Source organism: Platalea leucorodia (assembly GCF_965183815.1).
Source record: "Platalea leucorodia genome assembly, chromosome: 11".
NCBI lineage: Eukaryota > Metazoa > Chordata > Aves > Pelecaniformes > Threskiornithidae > Platalea > Platalea leucorodia.
Genome location: NC_138833.1, coordinates 15,354,791 through 15,379,274, shown reverse-complemented (window position 1 = coordinate 15,379,274; position 24,484 = coordinate 15,354,791). Strand labels below are relative to the sequence as shown.

The following is a 24,484-nucleotide window of genomic DNA, read 5'->3' as shown; positions in this document are numbered from 1 at the left end:
TAACATTTTGAATAATCTGTTTGTGAGTTGCTGTAAGAAGAAAGCAGATATCAATGTTTTCTTTTCTTACAGCTCAGAAACTATTGCAAGATGCTGGTATATACTACTTTCTGGATCTGTGCTCATGAAGGATTCCATGTTTTTACCACCTTGCAGGTATGTGAAGTTGTTGTTGTTATTTAAGGTAAGGCAAGATTTTTTTTTTTTAATTAAATGCTTTCTTATATGTTGATGTTACTGTAAATTTTTCACAATTTCAAAATAATTTCTTCATTTTGTTTTTCTAAAGTTGGATAGTGGAAGAAATGTTCTGCTAATTTAATTTAAATTCCCTTTCACTTTTTCTACATGGTGAAATTTCTGTGTGAAATACTGCACTTGAGTGTTTTTAAATCTCATTCAGCTGGATTTTTAAGTTTGTAAGAGAATTTGTAGTTGGCTTGCTCAATTGAGAGCCCTTTGAATAATTCCTGTTGTGTAACTGTTTTGTATAGAGTTCCCTGTCTCAAAAAATATGACGGTAGATCACGCAGCTTCTGCCATTTGGTTGGAGGCTGTATTTAATAGCATATATGATTTTTATGCAAAGGAAGAGAATAGCGGCCAGCAGCATCGGTTACAGAGAGCGTATGACAGGAGTCTGACTGCATCTCATAGTTGAAGCACAGTGAACGTTGTGACATGCTTTTACTGAAGCATGCTGTTTGACTTGAGCTGGACCTTGCTGCGCTGTAATACTCTGCTTGACCTTGTACATCACTTGGAAATTTTACTTCACTATATCTTGAAGCTGCATGTTACTTATTTGTGTTCAAGCTGCACTTCTAGGCTAGGCAGGAGTGATTTAAAAAACAAAAACAACGTAGACTTGCCTTGGTACCCAGTTTGGTTAGTTTTTGATGAGATTAACAGAAGTGCTGCTGCCTCTTATCAAATGAAATAAAGGCTTTTGCCCTGCGTGGTGGTTCTGCGATGGACTCCGTCTCCTGTGGGCAGCGGGGCGCTGGCTCGCTCCTGGAGCGAGAGCTGCCTTTGTGCTCACCAGCGTGGTCTCCTCTCCCGCTGCTGCGGTGTGCTGTCGCTGCTCGGCTGGAGTAGGCCTGCTTCCCTTCTAGCCCTAACACAGCGCAATGAGATGAATAAAGAGTGGATACCAACTTAACGTAAATGTCTTTCCTTTCTTCACAAATGCACGTATGCTGAGCTGTTCATGAAACTCAGATTAATCAGTGGTGCTTTACTCAGTGTGAGTTGACCGTGAGTTGATAGACTTAAAAATGTCAACTCTAGCTCAGATACGTTTCTGTATACTTGAATTTCATGGTCAGTGCTAATAAGAACATATAGGACTGAATTTTTCAACTCTGTTCTTGGTTAACTATAGGCTGGGTGTTAAACTCTTAATGCTCCTTGAGTGATTGAAGTTCAGCAGGGCCAGAAGAGAGGACATGGCAAGTTGATATTTGTATAAAACCTAGATAAAATTGTTTTGCTAAACTTGAGGAATAAGTCACTTAAGAGCATCATTAAGGTTTTTTGTGCCTTTTTTTTTTTTTTTTTTTTTTTTAAACCTTAATGATGCTCTTAAGTGACTTATCAACTCACGGTCAACTCACACTGAGTAAAGCACCACTGATTAATCTGAGTTTAAAAAAAAAAAAAGGGCAAAACAGATCTGTTGTTGCTAGTTCACAAGACTACAGCTAGTTTTATTATGGGTAATGAGGAAAAATAGCTGCTAGATGGTGATTGGGTCACAGAGTTCTGTTAGATGAAACTGCTGGCAGGTTACAGTATACACGGTGTGGTTCCTCGGGTGTAGTGTCCCCTTACGTAGTGAGATCATGTGAAAAGAAAGAGAATGCACTCCTCTGCTGGATAGCCAGGTTGTTCCCTGTCCGTATCTTCATTGCAGTGGGGGGGAAGACGTGCAAAATTCTAATGTCAGAGGAGCTTTGATGTGCTAAAGGCTTGAAGGAGAAATGCCCACATGTACAATTAGATAAACTACAATTATTGTTAATTAGTTAAGGAGTGCAAAAGGATGCTGAGAATCTTTGAACCTTTTTGTTCCCCCCAATGCTTTTGACTCTGGGGCCACCTGTGAACTCCTTCTCCCCCTTGCTTCCTCCCTGGGACCCTGGGGCCACGCACACGGGTGAGGAAGGAGAATCGCTGCTTGGACACGAGAACAGGGGAAGGAAGAGCATAGTTTGCTTTCCGTTTCGTTCAAATTCAACAACTGCATTGTTCAACCTCAATTTATAATTTAAAATATAATGCTTTCTTGATTTTTTTTTTTAATTTACTTTTTTTTTTAAGTGCCCTATAACGGTGGGATAAACTTCAGTTATTTTCCCTGGTCTGAATACCTCATATAACATTTTTAGTTGAGGGAGCTGCACAGTCACCAATCATCTACAGATTACTTTCATTTGAAACAGTGCCTTGGATAATTTAGTACTATTCTTTTATAATAGTAATTAGCACCATTTTAATTGCATTTAAAGTAATATTTAATGTTATGCATTATTTCTTGTCCCTAACCAAGTTCCTGATTATGTGAGTCATTATGAAAGGAGGCTTAAATACATGTCTGTAAGGAGACACAACATTGCCTTCATTCTTCTTGCCTCAGGTATTACAGAGCTATTCTTTTTGATAGGAAACAAAAATAAGTTGTTTGTTTCTGGTGTGGTTTTTTTTTTTTTTTTTTTAATTTTGCTTAATCTATAATGGTGGTAATGACCCACAGTTACCATTAGGTATAAATCACCTTTGAAGTACAGGTTTTTTATTTTTGAAAACTTTCTATCCAATGTTGATAACATAGTAAAGATAATTACCTGAATTGATTGGTGTTTGTGTGCTTGGGTGTGTGTTTTGGTGTGTTGTGTTTTTTGGTGTTTTTTTTTTTTTTTTTTTAGCAAAATCTCTTGCTGCAGTTTTGATGTTGGTCCTGTGCTTTGATTTTTAGAAAATAATGCTTGACTGCCTTTGGCAATATTATTTACTGTAATGGGAAAAAAATTGTATGAGTTGAAAAGAGGATTTGAAAGACATTTGTCCATACAAAGAATTCATCTTTGTCTGATGAAGAGCTTGATGCCATGCTCTCTATGCCTGATGAGCATATGATCCTATATCTGTATGATATTAGTGGAATAAACATTGTGGAAGAGTACGTTGTTTGGGATACTGATTTATCTGTGCTTTTTTTTTTTTTTTTATTTCCACAACAGGAAGGTTGTGGGCAAGTGTAGGGAATTAAAAGACAACCATGCTTGAAGTGTTCTGAGATTGCTGAAGGAAATGGAGACATCGTTCCAGCCAGTTAGGTTTTTGGTAGGCTTACTGCTGCTCAGACACCAGCAGCAGATGAAGACTGGCTGGTTGGTTTGCTGAATATGGTATAAATGTGTCAACACGTAAGCAGAGGTGAGCGAGGTTAGAGACAGGTGTCATCTGCACAAAAGTGATGCCGGAGACTGATGACGGCTTTGAGATGTCCTGGGGTAAAATGGATGAGGACCAAAATAGAATCCTTAATATGACGAAGGTGATAACTACGAAGGTCAAGAATTTAAGCTTTAATCTGGAGACCTCCTAGTGCTTTGAATGGGTCAAGAGCCAGGTTTGAATAATTGTTGTTCTGGAAGAACTGGGTAGACAAAGGCATTTTGTAAAACAGGCAATAGTTAGCAAGTGGATTCTAGTTTGAAACTCAGTCCTTGTGTATGCTTGGTAACACCCCCCGCTCCCCAGTTATCCCTTTGTACTGTTGACATAGTAATATCAATTTTATATTTGTCCTCTGAGCATTTGACAAACACTTCATATTTAAAGCACTTCTATACATTTTAGGGTTCTTTGGCCGGTAATACTGAACAGTTACTTTGTAAAATGTGAGAGGCAGGATATCAGTGTTTTTCAGTTAGAGGAAGCTGGTTTCCTGGGCAATAGGGGGTTTTAAGGCCCCCTTTTCTTATGAAGTTGTTGGTTTTTAATCTGTTTTATTTGGCAATCGCTTTTCAAAATTCAGGATTGTATTATAAACTGCCTAGTAACCTTTGTTTAATAATTGTATGAAGAAACTGCTGTTACAATTGATTGTTAGTGAGATACTTGCAGTCTCCATAAATAAGACTGGAAGGTGATGATGATTTACTGACTGTTTCCTGGTACCTCCAAACAATATTGTCCTTTTTCTGTCATGTGCCTCATGATTACCTTGACAGATAGGAGGAGCCTTTAGTAGACAACTGTAAGCTTAGCCTGGTTAAGATGTTGGTTAAGCTCTCCTTCTTTTGTGCGCCTTGTTTCATCCACTATCTGCCATTTGGTAGTTTCAGAGTCAACAGAGCTTCAAGGAAACCTTACTTTTCTTCTGCAGATCTTTTTGAAATAAAGTTTTCTGTAGATTTAAAACCTGAAAGAGGTATAGCCCCATGGAAGCATAAGAAGGTGGGCAGTCACTGCTTTATTGACTTTCTGTAAATATTCAAATGAGTAATGGTGTAAGCTGTGGCTCACTGTGCTCGAGGAGGGCTTTTTGTTCAACTTGGATGAATTTGTATGCAGGCTGTAATTCAGAAATTGGCTTAAAAATTGGAGGAGCAAAACCTGCATCCACGTATGATAAATCTGGTCAATATTCTGACACTGATGATCATGATGAGAAAAGCCCTGCAAGATTTTTAAGGGAAGAAGCAGATCAATCAGTAATATTGGGTACAAAGATGGTATAACCTTGATTACCGTATTGCCTGGAGAATGGATTTGTCAATAGATTTGGCATAGTAGGAAAAGAATTTGCATCTAACATGAAAGCGATAGCTGGAACAAAAGAACAGGATTGACAGATTTTGTGGAAGGAAAATCATGTCAGCAAGTTAAAGAGTTTTTGTGTTAATCTTGCTTGTTAATCAAGATAATTCATGTGAACAGGATATTTGAAGGAGATTACTCACAGCAAGATTAGCCATAGGAAATATATCGAGGGGTCTGGAGGAACTTTTGAAGCCAATTATGTGGATGACAGCCTCCTACAGCTGTGAGAATTGAACCTCGAAGGGAAAAATACAAAGTCTTGAAACATTCCAGATGTAGTCTTATTAAAAACAAACACTTTTTTGTTTTCTGAGCCCTTCTAAGAAATAAATGAACAGCCCTTCCAAAATCTCAAAAGTGGAGAAAATTAGAATTATTATCCTATTCAGGTAGTGCATTTCTTGGCTAAAACCACTTACTTTATCCAAAATGGACTCCTGGTTGTATTGTGGTATCTTTTCACAAGAGTTGTGGATGTGTCCGTGACGCAATAAGCCATTTCTCTCTCTTATTGGGTACAAGGAGAAAAGACAAATGCTTGGATAAAGAAAATTGTCATAATAAAAGAGGAACTCCAGTTTCACATTATGAACAGTGGCTTGGGTTGACATTATTTTAGCTTGTTTTGTATTAAGTTAATATTTGTGAATAACAATATTTTAATATATTTTGAAACTTACTGTGACTGTTAATAGTGCTACAGTTTATTCTGTGTGAAGTACCAGAAGGACAGAAAATTCTGTGCTTTTACAGGACTGTCCATGTTCGTAAACAAGAATGCAGGATTAAAGACTTGCAATTTGCACAACTTAAATTTCTTGTATTTTAGAAATCTTTAAATTTTGCTGTGTGTAACTTTGTTTTCAAATATATTTATACCTCAAATGTATCATCTAAAACCAGATCAATTTTACTTCTAAAACCTGTAGTGCTGTTTTCTGCAAACTCTTGTGGATTTGTGCCATTCACTGAAAAAGTAAATGAGCTGCTCAGCTCCTGCATTCCCAGCTTCTGCCAGTAAAAGGTACACTGGCATTTTTTTTCCTACTGATCTTCCCTTCCAGATTTAACTTTCTTAAATACTGCTTTCTGCTTAGAGTGTACCTGCTGTATCCAAGCTCTGTCCCAGTGCTCCTGAGCTTCTGCTCTTCTTCTTTCTCGTCTCCATCCCAGTCTCTGCCGTTTGAGTCCCGATGGCTGTAGTCTGGAACATTGCTTTTCCTCCATCAGCTGCCAAGGTCTAGATAATGTATGTGTGCCAGTCCACTGCTGGCATACAGTAAATATAATTTTTGACAAACTTGCAGTTGCCAATAAGGTTCTGAATTGTGATGCCGGTTGAAACAATTATAATTTAAATCTCTTACTGTTTGTGTGACTGTAAAGATCCCAGAGGTTTTAGGATGATACTCCGCCAATGCGTGTCTCCTTCAGACTTCAAAGCTCTTAGCAACTAACTGCTGTAGACTATTTTTCTGCTTTCAAGAAGATAGCTTTAGGCTTACATCCCTGTGCTTATCAAGACCAGATAGATTTTATACTCACCACTGGCTAAGCAGCAGTGGTTATTCAGTGCATCTGTGGCTCTAGATGAGGTGCTGTTTTCCCTGGGTATTTCTGTAAGTGGCGGCTGTAACTTGTAGCATTGCCTGACAGCCAGTAAGTAAACTAACACTGTAATACAACTTGGGAATGCTACCAATAAATGTATTTTGTAAAGCTAATTAATTCAGATATGGTTGTTCGTATTGAAATTCTTCTGGCAGTGCTAGTGCTGTGATGAAAATACTCTGAGGAAAAAGGGAACGTGTGGGAGAAGAGGCAATGCGCTGGTGAGAGGCCGTGTGTCCTGGTCTCCCAAAGTGCAGTTCCTCATACTGGAGGTGCTGCTGTTGAGTAAGGGCTGGAAGGTGTTGCAAACCAAGAGCACGTGGTGCATCTTTTTTGACATGGAGCATTCTTCTAAGGAAGCCAAAAGAGTACATAATGAAGGAAGACTGTATTCAGACCTGTCACAACTGAATGACCAAATAACCTTGTCCAGTTCCCCACCCCCCAGTACTTTCCTTTTGCTCTGTTCGTAGTTTCTTACAACAGCTGCCCTACAGAGGTTTTGTAAGAGTGCAAGGGATGCTGATCGTACCACAGAAGTAGATTTTTATTGGCTAAACTAAAAAAGTCCAAGAGATGTGAAATTGGAAGCAAAGGGTAATGTGCGGTTTGTTTAGATCTAAAATATAATTTTATTAAATTAACTGTCGTCTAGTCACATGGCCTGGAATAGCTGCACAGCTTCACAGAACGTGGTAGGTAAGATATAGGCTACCTCAAAGCATCGTTGTGTTCAGAGTATAAAGTAATTAGTACAGACGTCTTGAGCTTGCAGCCTGCAAATCGTGTAGCATGCTATGCAGCCTCCAGAATCTTTTCCCAATTAAAACTTTCAGCAAGCTTAAGAGAGAGACCTGCTAAATGTTGTTGTTATTGAGAGCTAATGCAGAAATGGTTTTTGATGACTGAGCATTAATTGAAATCGGTATTTTGCATTCAGCCATGTATCTTGTGGTTTCAGGTTTCCTTTAAACCATTTTCTGATGGAGTTAAGTGTTCTAGTATTTTTATAATTAAGTTACTTTGAAATGCTTGGGACTTGCACAGCTATAGTATCTTGAAAACCCACCACCTGCATCTGCTGAAACTTTTGATCTGCACTCATGTAACGTTTTTCCCCATCTCCTTACTGTGTTTTGCAAATAGAGTGCATTTGGGGCTGCTCAGCAGTGTGCAGTGCAATGGGAAATGCTGCAAACTGCTGCAAGGGCTCGTGACGGTACCGTGCTGACTGTCACTGTGCGCTCCAGAAAGGGAGCAGAGAGACTCCCCAGCAGCCCAGTTTTTCAGATGATGGGCCATCTGAGAAAGATCTGGAGAAATTAAGACCTCAGTGCAAATGCCCAGAAAAACAAGTTATTCCCATGAGGATTTCGGTGTCGATTACACTCATCTGCCACGACTGCAATGTAAGAAGGGCAGATTCTGCCCTCTCTATCTGCAGCCAGCGCGGCTGTCTTACTGCTGATTATGCGACTATGCAGGTTTTCCCCTCTTTGTTACTTCCCAGCCAATGACAAGGAATTTAACTGTAAAATTACATTTTTTTTTGAGTATTCAGATTGGGGTTTAATAATACTAATGGCTGTTCCAAGCCATTCATAATATACTTGCGTAGCACATTCAGTGGTAACTGAATGGGTTTTATCTTGGATCTGAACAGCAGCTACATTGCAGTAGATGTCCCGGCTGTTTGCTGGAACAGCTGTTTTGCACAAGAGGCACTCTTTGAGGAGAGGAAAAATGAAATGCTTTTCAAATGAAGGGTAAGCCCTGACTTGGGGGGAGGGAGGGAACCCAAACATTTTCATCTGTTAAAAAACCACACACCCAACCAATATGTCCATTTCTTAGGCAACTTGTCTCTTCCAGGCCAAGTGGTGCACTTGCATGCAAAATGTTTTTGAGTCAGAGAAATCCAGCCAGGTTACTGGATGCGTGGGGTCACGGGGTTCTCTTTGCAGTGGCAAAAAGTACAATTTGTCTTCATCTTTCTGTTCCTAAAAGCAGCCTGACAGGCAGACAGGCCATTTGAGAGACAAGTATATTCATAAGAACAAAATATCTGCAAAACATTGCAAACCCTTTGTTTGTTACACTGATAAACTGGTATATCAGTGTCCTAGCCTGGTCCTACATGTAATACAGTACCGAGTATTGCTGCAGATAGTTATCTGTGACTGTCGATAAAGCTATGTGCATTATTGATACCAACTTACACAGCCAGGATAACTTTATGATTTTGTAGTTCCTGGAAAAATAAATCTTAAAGGGCCTGTCATCTCGTCATTGAAGGCTTTGATGCATGAAATATCTGAAAATATTGTTTCAGGATGTAGTAGAATATTGCAAATTCGAAGATGCCTGCTAATTAGTGTTCAAACAAATAATAAGGCATTCAGTCTCAGTCTCCATCTGTTTGTAGGCTGAAAGCTCTTCAGGACAGGCTGTGTTTTTACCTTTAAAGTATGTACTGTGTTTTGAGTGTTGCATAATGAGAAACCATCAGTAAGGAATAACTTCATCATATTGATATCAAGAAATTCTCAAGTTAAATGTGATTGCCATTCCTTAAATTTGTCAGTCATGAAATTCCAGATGTATTTCAGCACCAAATACTCAGGTCGCTTAACAGCTGGATATTAAGCATTTCTAAACATTTGTGTTTAGAAAGCTTGAAGTGTTTGTATACATCCTATTTAAAGAACTACTTTATTATGTTCAAAATATATTGGACTCTTTTGTAGGAAGTTTGCTTTGTAAAAGCAAGGTTTGTTATAACAGCTCCAGAGCCTTAAAAAAGTTTTAAAGCCAAGCCTCCTTGTACATTGTTAGGTTGTGTTAAAATGCCAGGATTTTGGGGAGTGGGCATGAGTATGAACACTGGAGTATTCTCAAATATCAAAGGCTCTCTTCAGTGAACCATTTTGATCTATCCCATGTCAGTAAAGTCAGGCTTATACTCAGGTGCTTGCACGTTTAAGATTTTGGAGTTTGGCTCTACAGTCACGGAGGGTTTCCTCTATATTAGCAAATCATGCAGTGGAAAAGGGATGGATGAACCGAGTGAAACGGCTGGTACTGAGACCTGTGTTATTCGCAGTTCTGGTTTGTTGTGGGTTTTTTTGGGTTTTTTTTGGGTTTTTTTGTTTGGGTTTTTTTGGTGTTTTTGTTTTGTTTTGTTTTTTTTTTGTTTGGTAGCTCTAGTCTGATCCATGGCCTGAGCACCCATTAGTGGTTGGTATATGATATACCAGTTTAACTTACATTCCTTTCTCATATGATGCAATTGCTTAAGCATTTTTAATTATGAATAGCAGTGAATCATGAGGAAAACAAGATTTCTCGCAAATGAGGCATCCATAAATCAAGGATAAACAAAGCTGCGTTTGGTATGTGGAAGACATTTTTTTCCCATGACAGTGTTGCAAGCCAGTGAGTGAGTGTCTGAAAATTAATGATGCAGATGTAATAGATGAATATTAAGTGACAGGAGTATACAATAAAATTATAAATAAAAAAAGCATAATGTAGTTTATAGTACTGACTTTTCTAGGCTTCCAACAGTGGGAAGCTATAGAATAATGATATTAAATTTAAGACCCTGTTAAAATATGTGATTAAATATGCAGATCAAGAAGAATTTTAGTTGTTGAATCATTTAAAACTTTAATGGTTATACCTTTGGTAGTATGTCCTTTGACATAGTTTTTACTGTATTGTAAGGAGAGCTTATTTATGTTAGTTTCATGTTTTCTCACACTTCAAGTATTTGTATTAGTTTAGATTCTTAATTAGATTATTTTTCCCACTCTTCTTGAAAGTACTAAAGCGTATGTAACTTGCTGTACCTTAATGAGGCTTTTCTGCTTTTCTTCTGTATCTCGTCACATACGACATCAGGAGGACTTAGCATTTAGGGATGTGTTTATGGTTGGAGAAGCTGCTGCGATGGTTTGTAAGCAGAGGTGCTGATGGCCAGCTGAAATGGGCTTGTTGGATCGCATCTCCCCAGGGAGCAAACCTGGTCCCATGAAGTGACTTCATGGTCATGGTCTCGTGGGAATGTGGTGGTCCGTTGAAGTGCTGAGCTGGGTGACCAGTGCTGAAAGACGAAGGAATGACAGCTCCTGCAAGCAACGCCACGTGTTCTTGGCTTCACAGCAAAGGATGAATTAGTCCCAAGAGAAAAGATTGCTCTGTCTCTTCCAGAATTAGATGTACAACTTCTCAGAGCTCTCTTCTTTGAGAAGCAGCATGTGTTAGGTTTGGGTGGGTGTTCAATGGCCAACTAAAGGCTTCTCAAAGTAATTTGTTGTTGCAGTAATGCTCCTTCTCCTTTGGAAGGATGCTCTGCATGAAAGCTTGCTCGTGTCTTTCCAAACAGAATTTGGTCTCCTCCAGTTCCAAAGCTTTGTTCAACTTAACCTTTTCCATCCTCTTATGTTTCGATACTGAAATCAATTAATCTTATAAGCATTTTCATACCTTTATAAGTACTGTACTATTAATTTTTCTAATGTAAATATTTATTAACTAGAACATGGCAGGTTTAATACTAGACATGACTAGGTGACTCCAAAACCTAATAATTCTGTTCTTTTACTGTCACAATGCTCGTTATTAATTAATGCTTGAAATTATTTCTTTAAAAAAAAAAAAGTGAGTAACTGCCGATTGCCTAAAATTCCCACAAAGACTTTAACCGTCACTTCAAAGCAAATTTAGAGGACTCTGGGACTGCTGTACTGCTGCTTGCTCCTCCCCGTGTCTCCTCTCTCTCTCTCGTTCCCTTGGATGTGCACACACCCTGCTTCTGGCTATTTTTAATTTTTCCTAATGTATTCACCTGAACTAGTTAAGACTCTAATTCTGTGACAATAAACCAATAAAGCAAATAGTTGAACTTTAATGTTGATGAATGGTCTTTAGTTAAAAAAAAAAAAAAAAAAAAAGTGACAGATGTCATACATTACCATCTTCTATCGGATGAACACGTGTGCCTCTTTGCTTATGTATTTGCTAATGATATTTTCTTGTTGCCTGTTATTAATGTTAGTGGACGTTACTACTGAAGAAAGTCTTCCCTGGTGAATGGTTTCAGGGCTGAGTTTCTGCTTATTCTAAACATTTCACTGTGTAATTTTACAAGGCAATTAGGAACGAACATCGTTCTGAAGCCTTGATTAAAATTGGCAGGTTAGTGAAATACACTGATGTCAGCAAACCTCTTAAATGTTAAAGAAGCTACACATTTGTATTCTAGAGAAAAATATGGAATAAGTCATTAAGAAAGTTAAAATCCATGTTTCTAAAACACGGGTATGTTGATTAAGAAGAATATTTTAAAAATACCAGTTTTTAGCATGGTGGTGCTCATGGCTGGGGAAAAACCATATGACGCCACCTCTTTTTGAAGGAGCTCTGTTGTGATTTAGTCGATAAAACATCCCATGATGCGCACCAGGAAATAATTAAACTTGACCTATTGACTTGTAAATATGAGTAGTTTATTCTTTAGGATTAGAAGGGTAGGTTCTGTCTTTGGAACATAATCCTTTTCTGAGTGTTTGGTTGTTGTAAAGTGTTTGATGGGCCAGAAATGATAGTGCCAAGAGCTTGAGCTTTGTTACAAGCAGCATTCTTTTTCCTAGCGTTATTGTTTACTGCCATTAATTAGCAAATGCTGCAACATAAGCAGAGGGGAGCTTGACAGTAGATGAATTTCATGGATGTGTTTATGTAAAACAAAACAAGAAGAAAACAACTCTCCCTCAACCTCCAGTAGTTTGATAAATTGTTGTTATACAATAAAAATATTGTGCTTGAACAACCTGCAGCAGAAAACTGTAGCTTTTTCCTAACTACTGGGGATATAGCAATAGTAGTAATCTATTTTGTGATAAAACCGGTAATGATTATTTCTGTTTTAAAAAGCTGCAAAAACTGAAACTTCCAGTTGTATGTAATTCCTTTAGAATTTTTTTTGGGGGGGGGGGGGGGGAAGGGGAGTATTGTCTTTAGTCTTCTATTGTATGGAATAGAATTAGAACTGTTTAACTTTTTTTTTTTTTTTTTTTCTTTCTTTGCAATTGCAAATGATACCTTAGCAAAGTTGGCTTCACTTTGGTTTTTGGTTTGTGGAGAAATCATAACATGGAATTCCAGTTCGCCTCGAAGTTAGAGCGTACATGAAAAAGGACATTTCTGTATTTGCTGAACTACATAGACTTTGTTTTAATAGTGTAATAGTGGGAGTAGTTTGGCCATTCTTTTTGATGTGTTGCAAATACACAAGACTGTCATGCCTGGATCACATGCTGCGTGGGAAAAACATGAAAGAAGGCATGAAAATTTTAGTTATCAGTTCCTTACTGTAGATGTGTGAAAATGCCAGTTTTCTGTGTGAAACTTGTGCTTCTCTGGCCTGCTATAGCATGGGGTGAGAAAATCTCAGTTGTAGTTTATGACTCCGTGGCAATCATGTAATTTAAATACTTTTTTTTTCAGTAGACCATTAGCAAAATCAAAACTTTACAGTTTAAACTGCCGTGCTCTTGTTAATTGTAATACTTTATCCTAACTGGATTACACCGACAACTTCTTTGTTGGAATAATCTGAAGCTTCACTTGAATAACTTCACAGTTTAGTTGCTTAAGTTCCTTTCCTGAAAACGCATATGTCCTACAAAAGGATTTTGTATGCTCCTCTAACAGGTATTTTATAAGCATGAGCCTTTTAAACATTTTCTACAAAGTGGTCATGTTCCAGTGGGTGTTTGCTGTGGAGATGACTGTGTATGTAACTCAAATGTTTTGTGTGGCTGAAGTTTCAGATGTACTTTCTAAATGTAACCTTAGTGAAAACAGATGGAGCTGACCCACTTTTTTAGGATTTGTCTCCACACTTGTCTTAGCCTCCTTTAAATTCACACATTAATCTTAGCTTTGAGTTAGCTGATTCTTCAGTTATTTCACCTGCTGATATGTGTTAAAATGTGATTGCTATTGACAGTCTGAGTTTGTAACACACCAGCTACAACTACTAACTCCTAATCCAGCCACGATGCTGTTAATCAAGTAGTTTGGTTTTTTTTTTCTATTTTGATGTCTGTATGGGATTGCTTTCACTTGAGCTCAGTTGAGTGGGGTAGGTCAAGCGTGCCTAACTCAAGCTAACAGGTCTGTAGTGAAGACAAACTTAGTTAATATGTGAAGCCAGATATTTTTAATACCATGTGTTACTACAATCACAAATTAAGTGATTTAAGAAGTTATTGGTCTGTAACACACCCCACACCCCCCCAGCAGTATCTAGCTCAGCTCTTTATTGCTGGTAGTTCCAGCACGCTCAGATCTGCTTGCATGGTACCTTCTCCAGAGCTGATTCCCCTGAAGTCACCTCTGTTCTTAAGTGTCCTGAAGGTAGTTGCCTTTTAGAGTCGATCAGCTGAAGTGCATCCGATTGCTTTAAGCCTCTTTCCTTAGTTCCTGTATTACACTGCCCATTGTATTTCGTTGCGTTTGTGTGTTTTCGTATTTCTTTAAACAGAACCTGTCATGGTGCTATGCTCCTTGTGATGGCACAAGAAGCAACATAAAGACAGAGGTCACAAGTTAAGGCTCAGTTTTAGAGAAGAGCTTCTCTGCGCTCCTCTTTGCTGGGAGGATGAAGGGGCAACATGGAGTTGAGGGCACTTTCGTTAAAATTGCTATGTGCAAAGAAGTACTTTGGAGTTTTGGGAATTTATGTATATTTGTTTTTACAAAGCCTGTTTAATGCTTAATTAACATTTACTAATGTTTTCTTGTCAACACTGAAATGCATTGTGAGTGGTTTTGAATATCTGCAAGCAATAATGATTTTACAAGAGAACATTCTGTGTATTTAGGGTTTACATACCAGGCTATGATGAGAGGTACTGAGTAAATTAAAAAAATTAGGATAATGGTACTATCTGGTTAGAATTTGTCACACAATACTTTTCATCGGTTTTTCTTTGTCCTTTTTTGTTTTTAAGGATATTGTAACATGCACTATTGCCAATTATTTCTATTACTGAAAAGGTGAAATAGGCTGTTCATCTCATTCTTTTTTGTTTGCTTTTTTCCCATCCCACTCTAGTTTTGGCAAGCAGTCTGGAGGAAAACGAGGATGCGAATGTATCATATTGGAGCCTTCAGAAATGATTGTGGTAAGACAGATTTTTCAAATGTATTTAAATGTATTGCTGGTTTCAGCAAATTCTTTCTGGTTTATAGCAGAAAGCTTATTGTAAAGTATTCTATAAAATTGCAGCAAAATTGCCTTGATTTCAATTATACCTATGGCTGCTATCATAACGGCAATAGCTATGTAAATTTAATCTAGATGGGTAAATGATGATGATGATTAGGTCATTCTTTCTAAAATTATGCTTACTTGAGTTTGAAAAGCCTACCAGTTACGGCTGAGTTGAGCATTCCTGAGTCAGGCAATGCTAGACTGCCATCTTGAATGTTTTAGTTGCATCCCCCCCATTTCATTGCTTCTTAGCAGCCATGCCAGCCATGCTGGGTCTGGGAGGAAAGGCCCTCCTGCTCCTAGCCTTTGCAGTGCCACACAGTGTGAAGGCTTTTAGGTAAGAGGAGAAGGAACATAAGAGTGCTTAGCCAGGCTTGAAGGATAAGGTTTTGAGCTCCGTTGTCATCGACCTTTTCCATGTCCAGCTTTTCTTCTGCTTCTTCAGAATACTTAATAATATTGCCAAATTCATGTGTACTTACAGATTGTAACTCAGTCCTTCGCAGGTTGATGCACAGATACTGTCAGCAGCTAGAATATTAGGATTGCTTTTCCATAGTGCAGACCGACATTGTACCCTAGTAGTGTGGCTGGGGACTCAGGAAGATCTCTTTCAACTTTGATCTTGAGATGCTGCTAATGGAGCTGGAACAAAAACATTTGTTGTTCTGAGAAGCCACATGTCTGTTAAGCAGGCTTAGATCTCCAAACTGCGATTGATTTAGCTTCCTTATATCTAGATACAGTAACATTGAAACTAATATTTGATGATGTCTCTTACTTATTGAGTACGTGAATATTCAGCTTCTATGAGAAATTTGGTTCTCACAGTACGCTAACAGCTGTGGATGTCAGAGATGTCCCGTACTGAGTGTGCTTGCTGTCCTTTGTGCCGTTCTTTTTGTACTGTGTCAGTCCTGATTCTGCTCATGGGCTTTGATAGCATCAGTAATACGCTCTTTGCCGCAGCAGATGTTTTAAGCTACGGTCTGCCATGTCATGAAGTAAGCGCAGGTAAGAGCGCAAGAACCCTGCCTCAGTCTTCTGGAGTGAAATAGTTCATTTGTGTGTTCCCAATTATGCAGTCTCTTCTCAAAGCTGGAGGTTTGGGGGAGAGATTTATGCCTTGAGGGATGCCACAGGACTGCTTGGGTGACGATATGTGCAGCCATGTCATGTGAATGCCCCAGGCACTCTGGTTTGTCACTGCTGCTTTGCGTTTTTGCCTGTTAACTGCTGCCACCCAGGATTTGGTGTGCTGACTACACCTGTGTCCACTGCCTGGGGTGAGCTGAGTCCAATGCTCCTGGCATCTTGTAGCACAGAATGACCAACATTCACTTACCCGATCATATATAGACCTTTTGTATCTCTCTAATCCTTCAAGTTGATGTAACAGAGAGAAGAACTTGGTCTGTTTGGACCAATGTCAGTAACAAGCCAGTTACATGACTCAGCTTCTGTAACTGGTGCTGCAGACATTACCAGACCCATTGTGTTGCTTCCTACAAAAACCTAATAGACGGTGATGCAGCCGCTGTTTGCAGCGGGAGCGGTCTGAAGCGTGCGTGGGAAGCACGTGACTTTCCTTGCAGGGCTGGCTGGTGACTCATTCACTGCAAGTGCATCGCAAATTCACATGAAATATATTCCATGGGCCAAAGAGGTGATAATATGACATTGTTAGGCAATACCAACATCCTTGTTTGGCCTTATCAACTTTGTTGTAAAAAAAAAAAAATACAAGAATCATAGAATCATAGAATCGTTAAGGTTGGAAAAGACCCTTAAGATCGAGTCTAACCGTTAACCTATCACTGCCGAGTCCATCTATACCATGTCTTCGAGCACTGTATCTATCCGTTCTTTAAATACCTCCAGGGATGGAGACTCAACCCCTGCCCTGGGCAGCCTGTGCCAGTGCTTGACCACCCTCTCAGTTAAGAAGTTTTTCCTAATACCCAACCTAAACCTCCCCTGGTGCAGCTTGAGGCCATTTCCTCTCGTTCTATCCCTTGTTACTTGGGAGAAGAGACCGACCCCCACCTCGCTACAGCCTCCTTTCAGGCAGTTGTAGAGAGCAATAATGTAGTTAAAGAACACCATCGTTCCTGCTGCTGACAGATTTCCCCCCCCCTTCCTCTTTCTTTTTAGAATGTAAATCAGTTTTGTAGTGGAAATCCTCTGGGAACTGACCCATTTTAAAGGCCATAAAATGTGGTCAACTTAAGTTAATGAGGATAACAGATAGTGTGTGAATGGGCATTGTAGCTCATATTTTTGGAGGCCGAGCAATCTATTGAATTAATAATAGGTCCATTTATCACTTAAGAAAATGGCCCAGAATTGCACCATATCTGAATGTACTGAAGTCTCCTTTCTGTTGTTCCTTGGTGCTTTCATTTTCTTCTTCACATCTAAGTGTAATGTAACTTCAGAAGAGCAGCATGACATTTGGAGGTGGAAACTATGTCATTGCTGGCACGGGCTGCAGAGTGACGTTGAGGAGAGTCCTATGATCCTCCTCGATTTTTACGTGGCAGCAAGTGCTGTGGGTGAAGCAGACCCCATGGAAGCATTCTGCTGCTGCCAGTATTCAAGGTTATTAAAAACACCACCCTTGATTAGAAACTAGCCAGTTAACACGCTATTCTGGACTTCCTGTAACATATTGAAAAGGAAAGAATACGAAGAAGTCTGTGGGGCAGCCGTCTCCATCTGGCCTGGGGGCACGCTGATCAGCCTGACCCCCCCGCTGCCGCGATGGCACAGGGAAGCGGTCCTCCCTCCGCTCCCGCGCCGGGGCCCGGCTCGCAGCATCCGCAGAGATGCTGAATTCCTCCGTAGGAGTGTTCATCCTGCGCTGGGGGTTGTTAGGAGGCTGGATATGCTCTCTGCCAACAGAAATTTTTAGTTTTAACCAGGTGAAAGCACGGCTGAGTGATGAGCAGTGTGAGGGAGCCTGTCCTGTCAGTGTACAGCATATCAAAAACCATTTGCGTGTATTCTTGTAAATCATAAGCATAAAGAGTCTGATGGTCAGCTGGACTCAAAATACCGATGGTGCTGGTGGTACTAAACTGGAAGCTATGTGGTGTGGGGGTCTTCCCTGGGTTTCTGATTTTTGTTTTGTTTTTGTCGGCAGCAGTGGCATTAACCGAAGGAAGCAGGTGGTCTCAGTTTCTGAGTTTCCACTAGCAGTTGGTTGTTTTGCCTTTGTGCTAACAAATAGTATATTTATGCTCACTTCTGAGTTTTCAGTTAGAATTGTGGAAGAAAAATAACTTCATCTTACAGTGAGTGTTTGTTTTACTTTAGTCTTAAAAATACCCATTCAGTTTAGGGCTTCTTAATAATAAGGGTCATCAGTATTGGAAGAGTCATTGTCCAGCCGCCCTCGGCACTCAGGTTAGTCTGTTATATGGGAGAAGCTCAGCACTTGTTTTCGTCTCTATGATCCTATAAGATTGAACGCAGAGAAAAAAGGAAATAATGCATTTATCGAAGGAGCTCGTGTACTGTAGCACACGTACAAAAATTAAAAATGAAATCAACACAACTTTGGTTATTTACTAGGGTAACTCTGTCGAAACTAAACTTCTTTACCTCAGAAGGCTTCTGTATAATTTGGGAGCAACATTATTGCTAACTAAAACTCCATAGTTTATGCTAGGTGAGGAAGGGCTTCTGTATCCAGTGTCTTAGTACTTTTTTTGATGATACTAAATGCCCTGTTTAAAAGGATTTTTTTTTTGTTGTTGTTGCTTTATCTTGTTGTCTGCCTGCATGCCTTGTATTTTTTTTACATCCTTATAACATCGTGCGTACAGCAATGCTGCTACTAGATATCTTTGCTCGTTGTCCTGTGCCTTTGCAGACAGGTAGTAAAATTCTAGTGAAAAGTGTGGTTGTCCCTTGCTAGGGGAACTCTGCTCTTCTGCTTTCTTTTTTGATAACACTGTGGTGTGAGGTTCTCTCTTCCTTTTTGACTATTGTATCTTTACCCTATCTTGTCAATGTATCTTTTTCTCTATGGAATTAAAAATAACCCACAAGGCATGCCCAGCTGCTTGCACCTTCCTCTGACCTCAGATAGACGTAGCTGTTTGGAAAAAGTGATGTGGAAAGTAGATGTGATCTTGCTTTTGTGATGGTTCAGATGTTTTGGTTACTTTCTTGTTCATGTCTGTTAAGTGTTTCTGGTTTTCATTCCTTTATAATTTGAATTTTAATTTTGAGATAATTTACCCAAGTATGTGAAGTGAGAGCTGCATAAGACCACACAGAGGTGGTTCTCCTATTCCAGTACTGAAGTCTTATGTTTAGGATTTTCAAGTGAAATTTGGGGGGGGTGGTGGGGTGGGAATTGAGGACAGTAGAACCTCCTATACAGTAAATGTATTGTAGAGGAGCTTCTTGCTGGCTGCAGCCTATTTGCATGCATGTCTGTTCTGCTTCCTGCTAGGAGATATTTTTCCAAAACATCAAAAGGAAATGGGAAAGGATGGGACTGCTTTTTATAGAAAAAAAGTAATCGTTGCTGAGATAAAAAGGTTTCATGTTGGCTTTTACTAACAAGATAAATTTACCTAATTTTAATGTTTAGTTGCAAATAATATTTAATATCAAGACATGAATCAAGTTCCAGTTATTTCTTCATAATCTGCTGGAAGCGATTAGAAGTCAGTATGACATAGGTGAAGTAGCAATTTATAAAAAAGCTGGAATATTTAAAGTTGTTTAGCTGTGACTGGTACTAGAAATGAATTATGTTTTTAAAAATTACAGTAATAAAAATAGGATATAGTTCAGTGACTTTACCAGACTGTAAATACTCAAAGAAATGGTAACTTCTGTGTTGAAGATACACTTGAAAGGAGCAGTGTCTGTAACTCTTATTGTATGATACGTGTGGGTGCCAAAGGGTTTCTGCTGGTGAGTGACATTGTTTAGAGGATATGTGTGCCTTTTTTACTTTTTTTTTTTTTATTTAAAAAAACCCTGCTTCCCGGAAGGAAACCGTGGCCTCCGGCTCATTGTAATAACGTAGTTCTGAGACATGCAGCAGTGGTTCTCCGAAACGTCTGCAGTCGTTTTCTCGAGACAAGTTTAACTGCTCTGAACTTATGTTTGTTCCTTCCTCATGAGCTTCATACGGCTCCACCGGCTCTCGGTGCTATGGAAGAACTGGATGTTTAACCAGGAGCCTGAACATGTGTTTCAGGTGGAGAACTCCAAAGACAATGAGGAAAACATCTTGCAAAGAGAAATCCCGCTCAGGCAGTCCCGTCGGAGGTTTAGGAAGATCAACCAGAGGGGCGAGCGTCAGACCATCACTGACAACGTGGATTCTAGCAGTTACCTGTCGGTGAGTCTGTTCTCTGTCATCGGGTCTCCTTGGCATCACGCTGTCTGTGCAGCGGCTGGCGTTTTGTTTTATTGAGAAAAGCTGGTGAGATGAAATAGTCTGTGTTTGTCATTTTTGAGAACACTTTTTTCTTGGTGGGGAGCAGTAGAGTGCTTTGGATTTGAACACGATAGGTGGAAGTGAAAATTCAAGCACTATTTAGAAAGAAAAGATGTTTTTTGGTTTAGGCGTTTTTCAGTTGAGCACTATAAATAAATCTGAACATGTTTGCTGGATGGAGGAATGGTCATTCTTGGGTTTTGTTGGTTTTACCTGGAGTTCTTTTGGCAAGATGTAGGAATTGGTGGTTTTTGTTTTTCCTTAATGAATTTGAACTATGGTTTGGAATTGAGTCAATCATGAATGCAGTTCAATGCAGTATTAACACTATCGTTGTGCTTGGTCGTGTTTACTTGCTTAAAAATAGCGTAGTGGTAATTCAAGCATCAAAAAGAGTAATGGCAACTCATTTGCTAGTCTTAAATAACATCACAGACTATATAATCTGCACTTTGTGAAGGCACGTACAGCTGTGGTTTCAAGGCCACAATGCTTTTATGAAGGTTTCTCTTTACCATTATTTTTCACATATGAACTTCCTGCTTGGTAGCAGAATGTATATGTGATCTAGACAAATTATTTCATTGAAAATAATTGTTCTGGATACTTTGATTTGCTTTGAAAACCAAATATTAAGAAACAGTACTAACGTTGAAGTACATGAACTTTGAGTAGTCTTCGTGCACAGAAGAGGAAAAAAAAAAAAAAATACAATTTCTCCCCCTTTTTTCTCATCTTCCTTTTTCATCTCCCCAAAAGGTACAAAGTCTCTCTTAGTTGATACACTTCACACTATCTGATGTGTGCAGTTAGATAAAAACTTAAAAGATTTCCTCTGTTCCAGAATAAACTGCTGGTTTTTTTGCATGTTGGTAGCTGTTGGATCGCAGGTGGTGATTTTAGACTCTCGACAGCATTAGCATGTCTGTGAGTAGAGGTTACTTTGGCATTTGTCTGGTAAGCAGAGAAGCTCTCGTTGCTGTGACAGGAAGAGAATATGCTTCTTGAAGTTTAACGTCCTCTGCCACCTCATTTCAAGAACTGTCACGTGTTGGATTTTACGATTAGTAAGTTATCTGAATTAGTTATTGACGAAATGAGATGTTGGATCCTCATGCTCTGGGCAGTTGTGCATAAGGCTTTATTAGGAATTAAATACCAGTCTGTGTATGACAAAATCTGTCTCTGGTGCTTATGACAATGAATAAGCACATGGAAAATAATTTTCAGACTTCAGTGATAAGAGGAAGAGAATCCCAGGAACAACTGACGCTGATGCCACCTGTGCAGCTTGCCTGGAGGGGCACATGATAAGGGACTCAGCACCTTTGGTCTAAGAAGGACCAAGTTATGTGGCTTCTTGAACAATTTCAGAGATTGTTAGTTATTGATTCAAGGAGTCAGTGCGGTACATTTGCAGGATTGTGATTAGTCAACAAATGATGTCCTCATTAGGATTTTTCTTCATGTTGATGTATTTCTTTGTGTTCCCAACCACATGGAGCGCATGCGTGTCTCTGCACATGTAGTTTCTTGTTGCAAACCTGGTTACACAAACCTCAGATTTATGAATGTATATTTTGATCAGCATTGGATGGGAAATGGTATAAACTTCATAAATCAACAGCACATTCCTAAGTCTGCTTTTATGTCAGTTAATTAGGAATATATAAAGAGAGTCCTGGTTTTCAGCAGTCTGAATTGAAATACCAATCCTTGCTTTGTAGACTGTAAGCTCCTAATTGGGAAGTGTCATACTCACAGTACTTGGTGTAGCAAAAAGTAATTAGTAACTCAACAGATGACTAAGAAATCAAAACATGATAACCAGCTGCCTGTTTGACAAGTAAATGAATATTGGGTGCCTATATTTTTCCATGTTCCATTATAGTCTGGTAAAATAATGAATTTTTCTGAGGTATGACTTGTTCTGTGACTAGGTTTAACTCTTACCTATGTGAATCTGCTCATACATGGCGTTGGTTCCCAATGGTCTTGAAAAACAGGCTTTATAATGTAACCCTTCATGTCAGCCCATCTGAGAATGGGCAGGATAAGGAGGCGGGTTTTTGAATGAAACTTTTATTTGACAAGAACTTGCAATAATGTTTTCTGCCAAAGTGGGAAAAGTGTTTACAAACTTGCCGGCAGATTTCCTCTCTGGCATAATGCTAATGAATAAACGCAGTGTTGTATTTCACTCTCCAGCCTGTTGCTAAATGCTCTTTGACAGATGCTGAATGTAGCCTGATGGACCTTTTGTGAGCCCTGCTTGCCCAGGGAGGGCTGGGTGCTTTCCAGCCGGTCTGCAAGGACTTCAGTCAGGCTCCAGTGGAATGATGTTAGAGTACTCAGCATGACATTAAGTTTTTTAAAAGCCTCATCTCTCGGACACAGGTAGTTTTCTGCTTTCTAAAGAAAACTTAGATCCTATAGGTATTGAAATTGGGTGTTGCTTTATCCCAGCTCAGAATTTTTCCTTTCATGATTAAATAGAAGATTTCTTGTGTTTGCTTTTAAGGGGAATTATCTATGCAATCTCCATTAACTCCTTAAAATGTAAATCTCTGCACATTAAATATACTATGATTACTATTTATGATTAAGGTTAATCTTTGTTTTTAGAAAACATTACCCATTAGGTTGTGACATGAGCTTGCATGAACTTCTCACATGGAGCTCCCTGCTTGTTATTGCTAGAACTCATTCAGTAGAAATCCCTGCGATTGGCCATGAAATAAAGATTTGTGTGCAGATACTTTAAGTAATATTTTAAATGATTGTTACCATCTTTGAAGCTCTTCCTTTCTCTTATGCCTCTTATGTAAAAGAGCCCTAGTACTTAATTTAACTGTATATCTTCAGGATAGTTGACATTCAAATTATTGTGGATATCTCCCCCTCCCTCCCATCCATTGCCCTTTGAATGAACTAATGTTAAAAGTGGATTGTCTGGTTGGTTTCTTTAGTGAAGGAGTTACCATTTAGACTCCTTTACTACGTTTTTGTAGTTCACAGAGCAATATTGTTTCACAAAAGCACTGGTCTCTTGCACAATAAGTATTTAAAGTTGGGGTGTTTTGTTTTTTTTCCCTTCTTCCAGTAAAATACAGTGAACATATGCTGACAGTGTTCTTTCTTCTCACTCAAACTGAACAGGTTTATGTTTCTGTTTATACCTTCAAAATGCATAATGATGTGAATTTGTTCTCGTGATATATATGCAAGAAAGTATGTTGGACTTGCTCTCATTAGGTAGGTGAACAGACTGAGGTCTGGCTTCCACTTGCAGGGGTGCCCAGCAGCCACGTCAAGGTTCTGCTGGCACTGGGCTTTTCCCTTCTACAGCATAGTTAGCCAGCGAGATCCTGAGGATAAGTGTGTAGTTGGCAAAACATTTCTCAAATATCGTTTGTTTTGTTTTATTTTTTTTTTTTTCCCCGGACGCAAAATAGCACTGCTGCCCACGAAGTGATGGAGGAGGTGGCTCTGCCATGGGCAAAGGCCACGGTGGCAGCCCGAGCACGTTTGGCTGGCTGTCTACCTGGGGCAGGTCTGAGCATCCCCATAATTACATGGGATCTCTGTATCCCTGGGAATTTCTGGCCCCTGTTGCCTTTTTCATTTTTGTCACTTAAGTCTCTGCACCAGGCATGGCAGCCCTGGAGTGGCATCCTGACTGGGGGGGAAAGGGAGGCTGGAGTCGCGTGGAGAAAGCTCTTGCTCAAACTCAGTGGATTAGAAAGAAATGTGCCATTGGTATTAATTATGCCTGCTCTTGCTTCAAATCTTATTTGTTAGTATGATTGCATATCTTTTTGGAGATACGCACTCTGTGCGTATTGCTGTTTCTAGTGTAGATAAGAATCCAGACAGGAACCAGGGTCGTGCAGCAGGGCATTATCACAGCTGAGATAAACACTTAGTCATTTCTAGCTCTTAGTCTAGTTCTTGGCCCAATAAGTAATGCAACTATTTTTTTTTAATTACAAAAGAAAAAAGTAATTGTTGTGATCTTTGTTCAACTATGTCCCAAACTTTTGTGACCATACAGCAGGTGCTTACAAAACTACACTAAACAGATGTAGGTAAAAATGTTTAATGGGAGGTCTGGTGCTTTCTAAAAGTTAAATTGCTGTTTTGATCTTGGATCAAGCAATTGGAAAATAAATCATTCAAGTATTTATCTTCACAATTAAAAAATAAAACCTTAGATAGTGAGCTTTGCACTTATATTTCGTGCAGTGATCAAAACCAAACAGGGCTTAACAATTTGATACAAATTTCTACAT

The 24,484-nt window shown here is 39.2% G+C and overlaps 1 protein-coding gene across 6 annotated transcripts in view; it reads left to right on the top strand.

Moving 5' to 3' along the window:
* The window catches only part of RAPGEF6 (Rap guanine nucleotide exchange factor 6), a 138,316-nt gene that overhangs the window by 30,120 nt on the left and 83,712 nt on the right, over positions 1-24,484 (top strand). For all 6 annotated transcript variants that reach the window (XM_082324318.1, XM_082324322.1, XM_082324317.1 and 3 more), the window contains exons 5-7: positions 73-156; positions 14,567-14,636; positions 19,950-20,093. In XM_082324318.1, the coding sequence (XP_082180444.1) occupies positions 73-156; positions 14,567-14,636; positions 19,950-20,093 (298 nt within the window). The remainder of the gene's footprint in view (positions 1-72; positions 157-14,566; positions 14,637-19,949; positions 20,094-24,484) is intronic.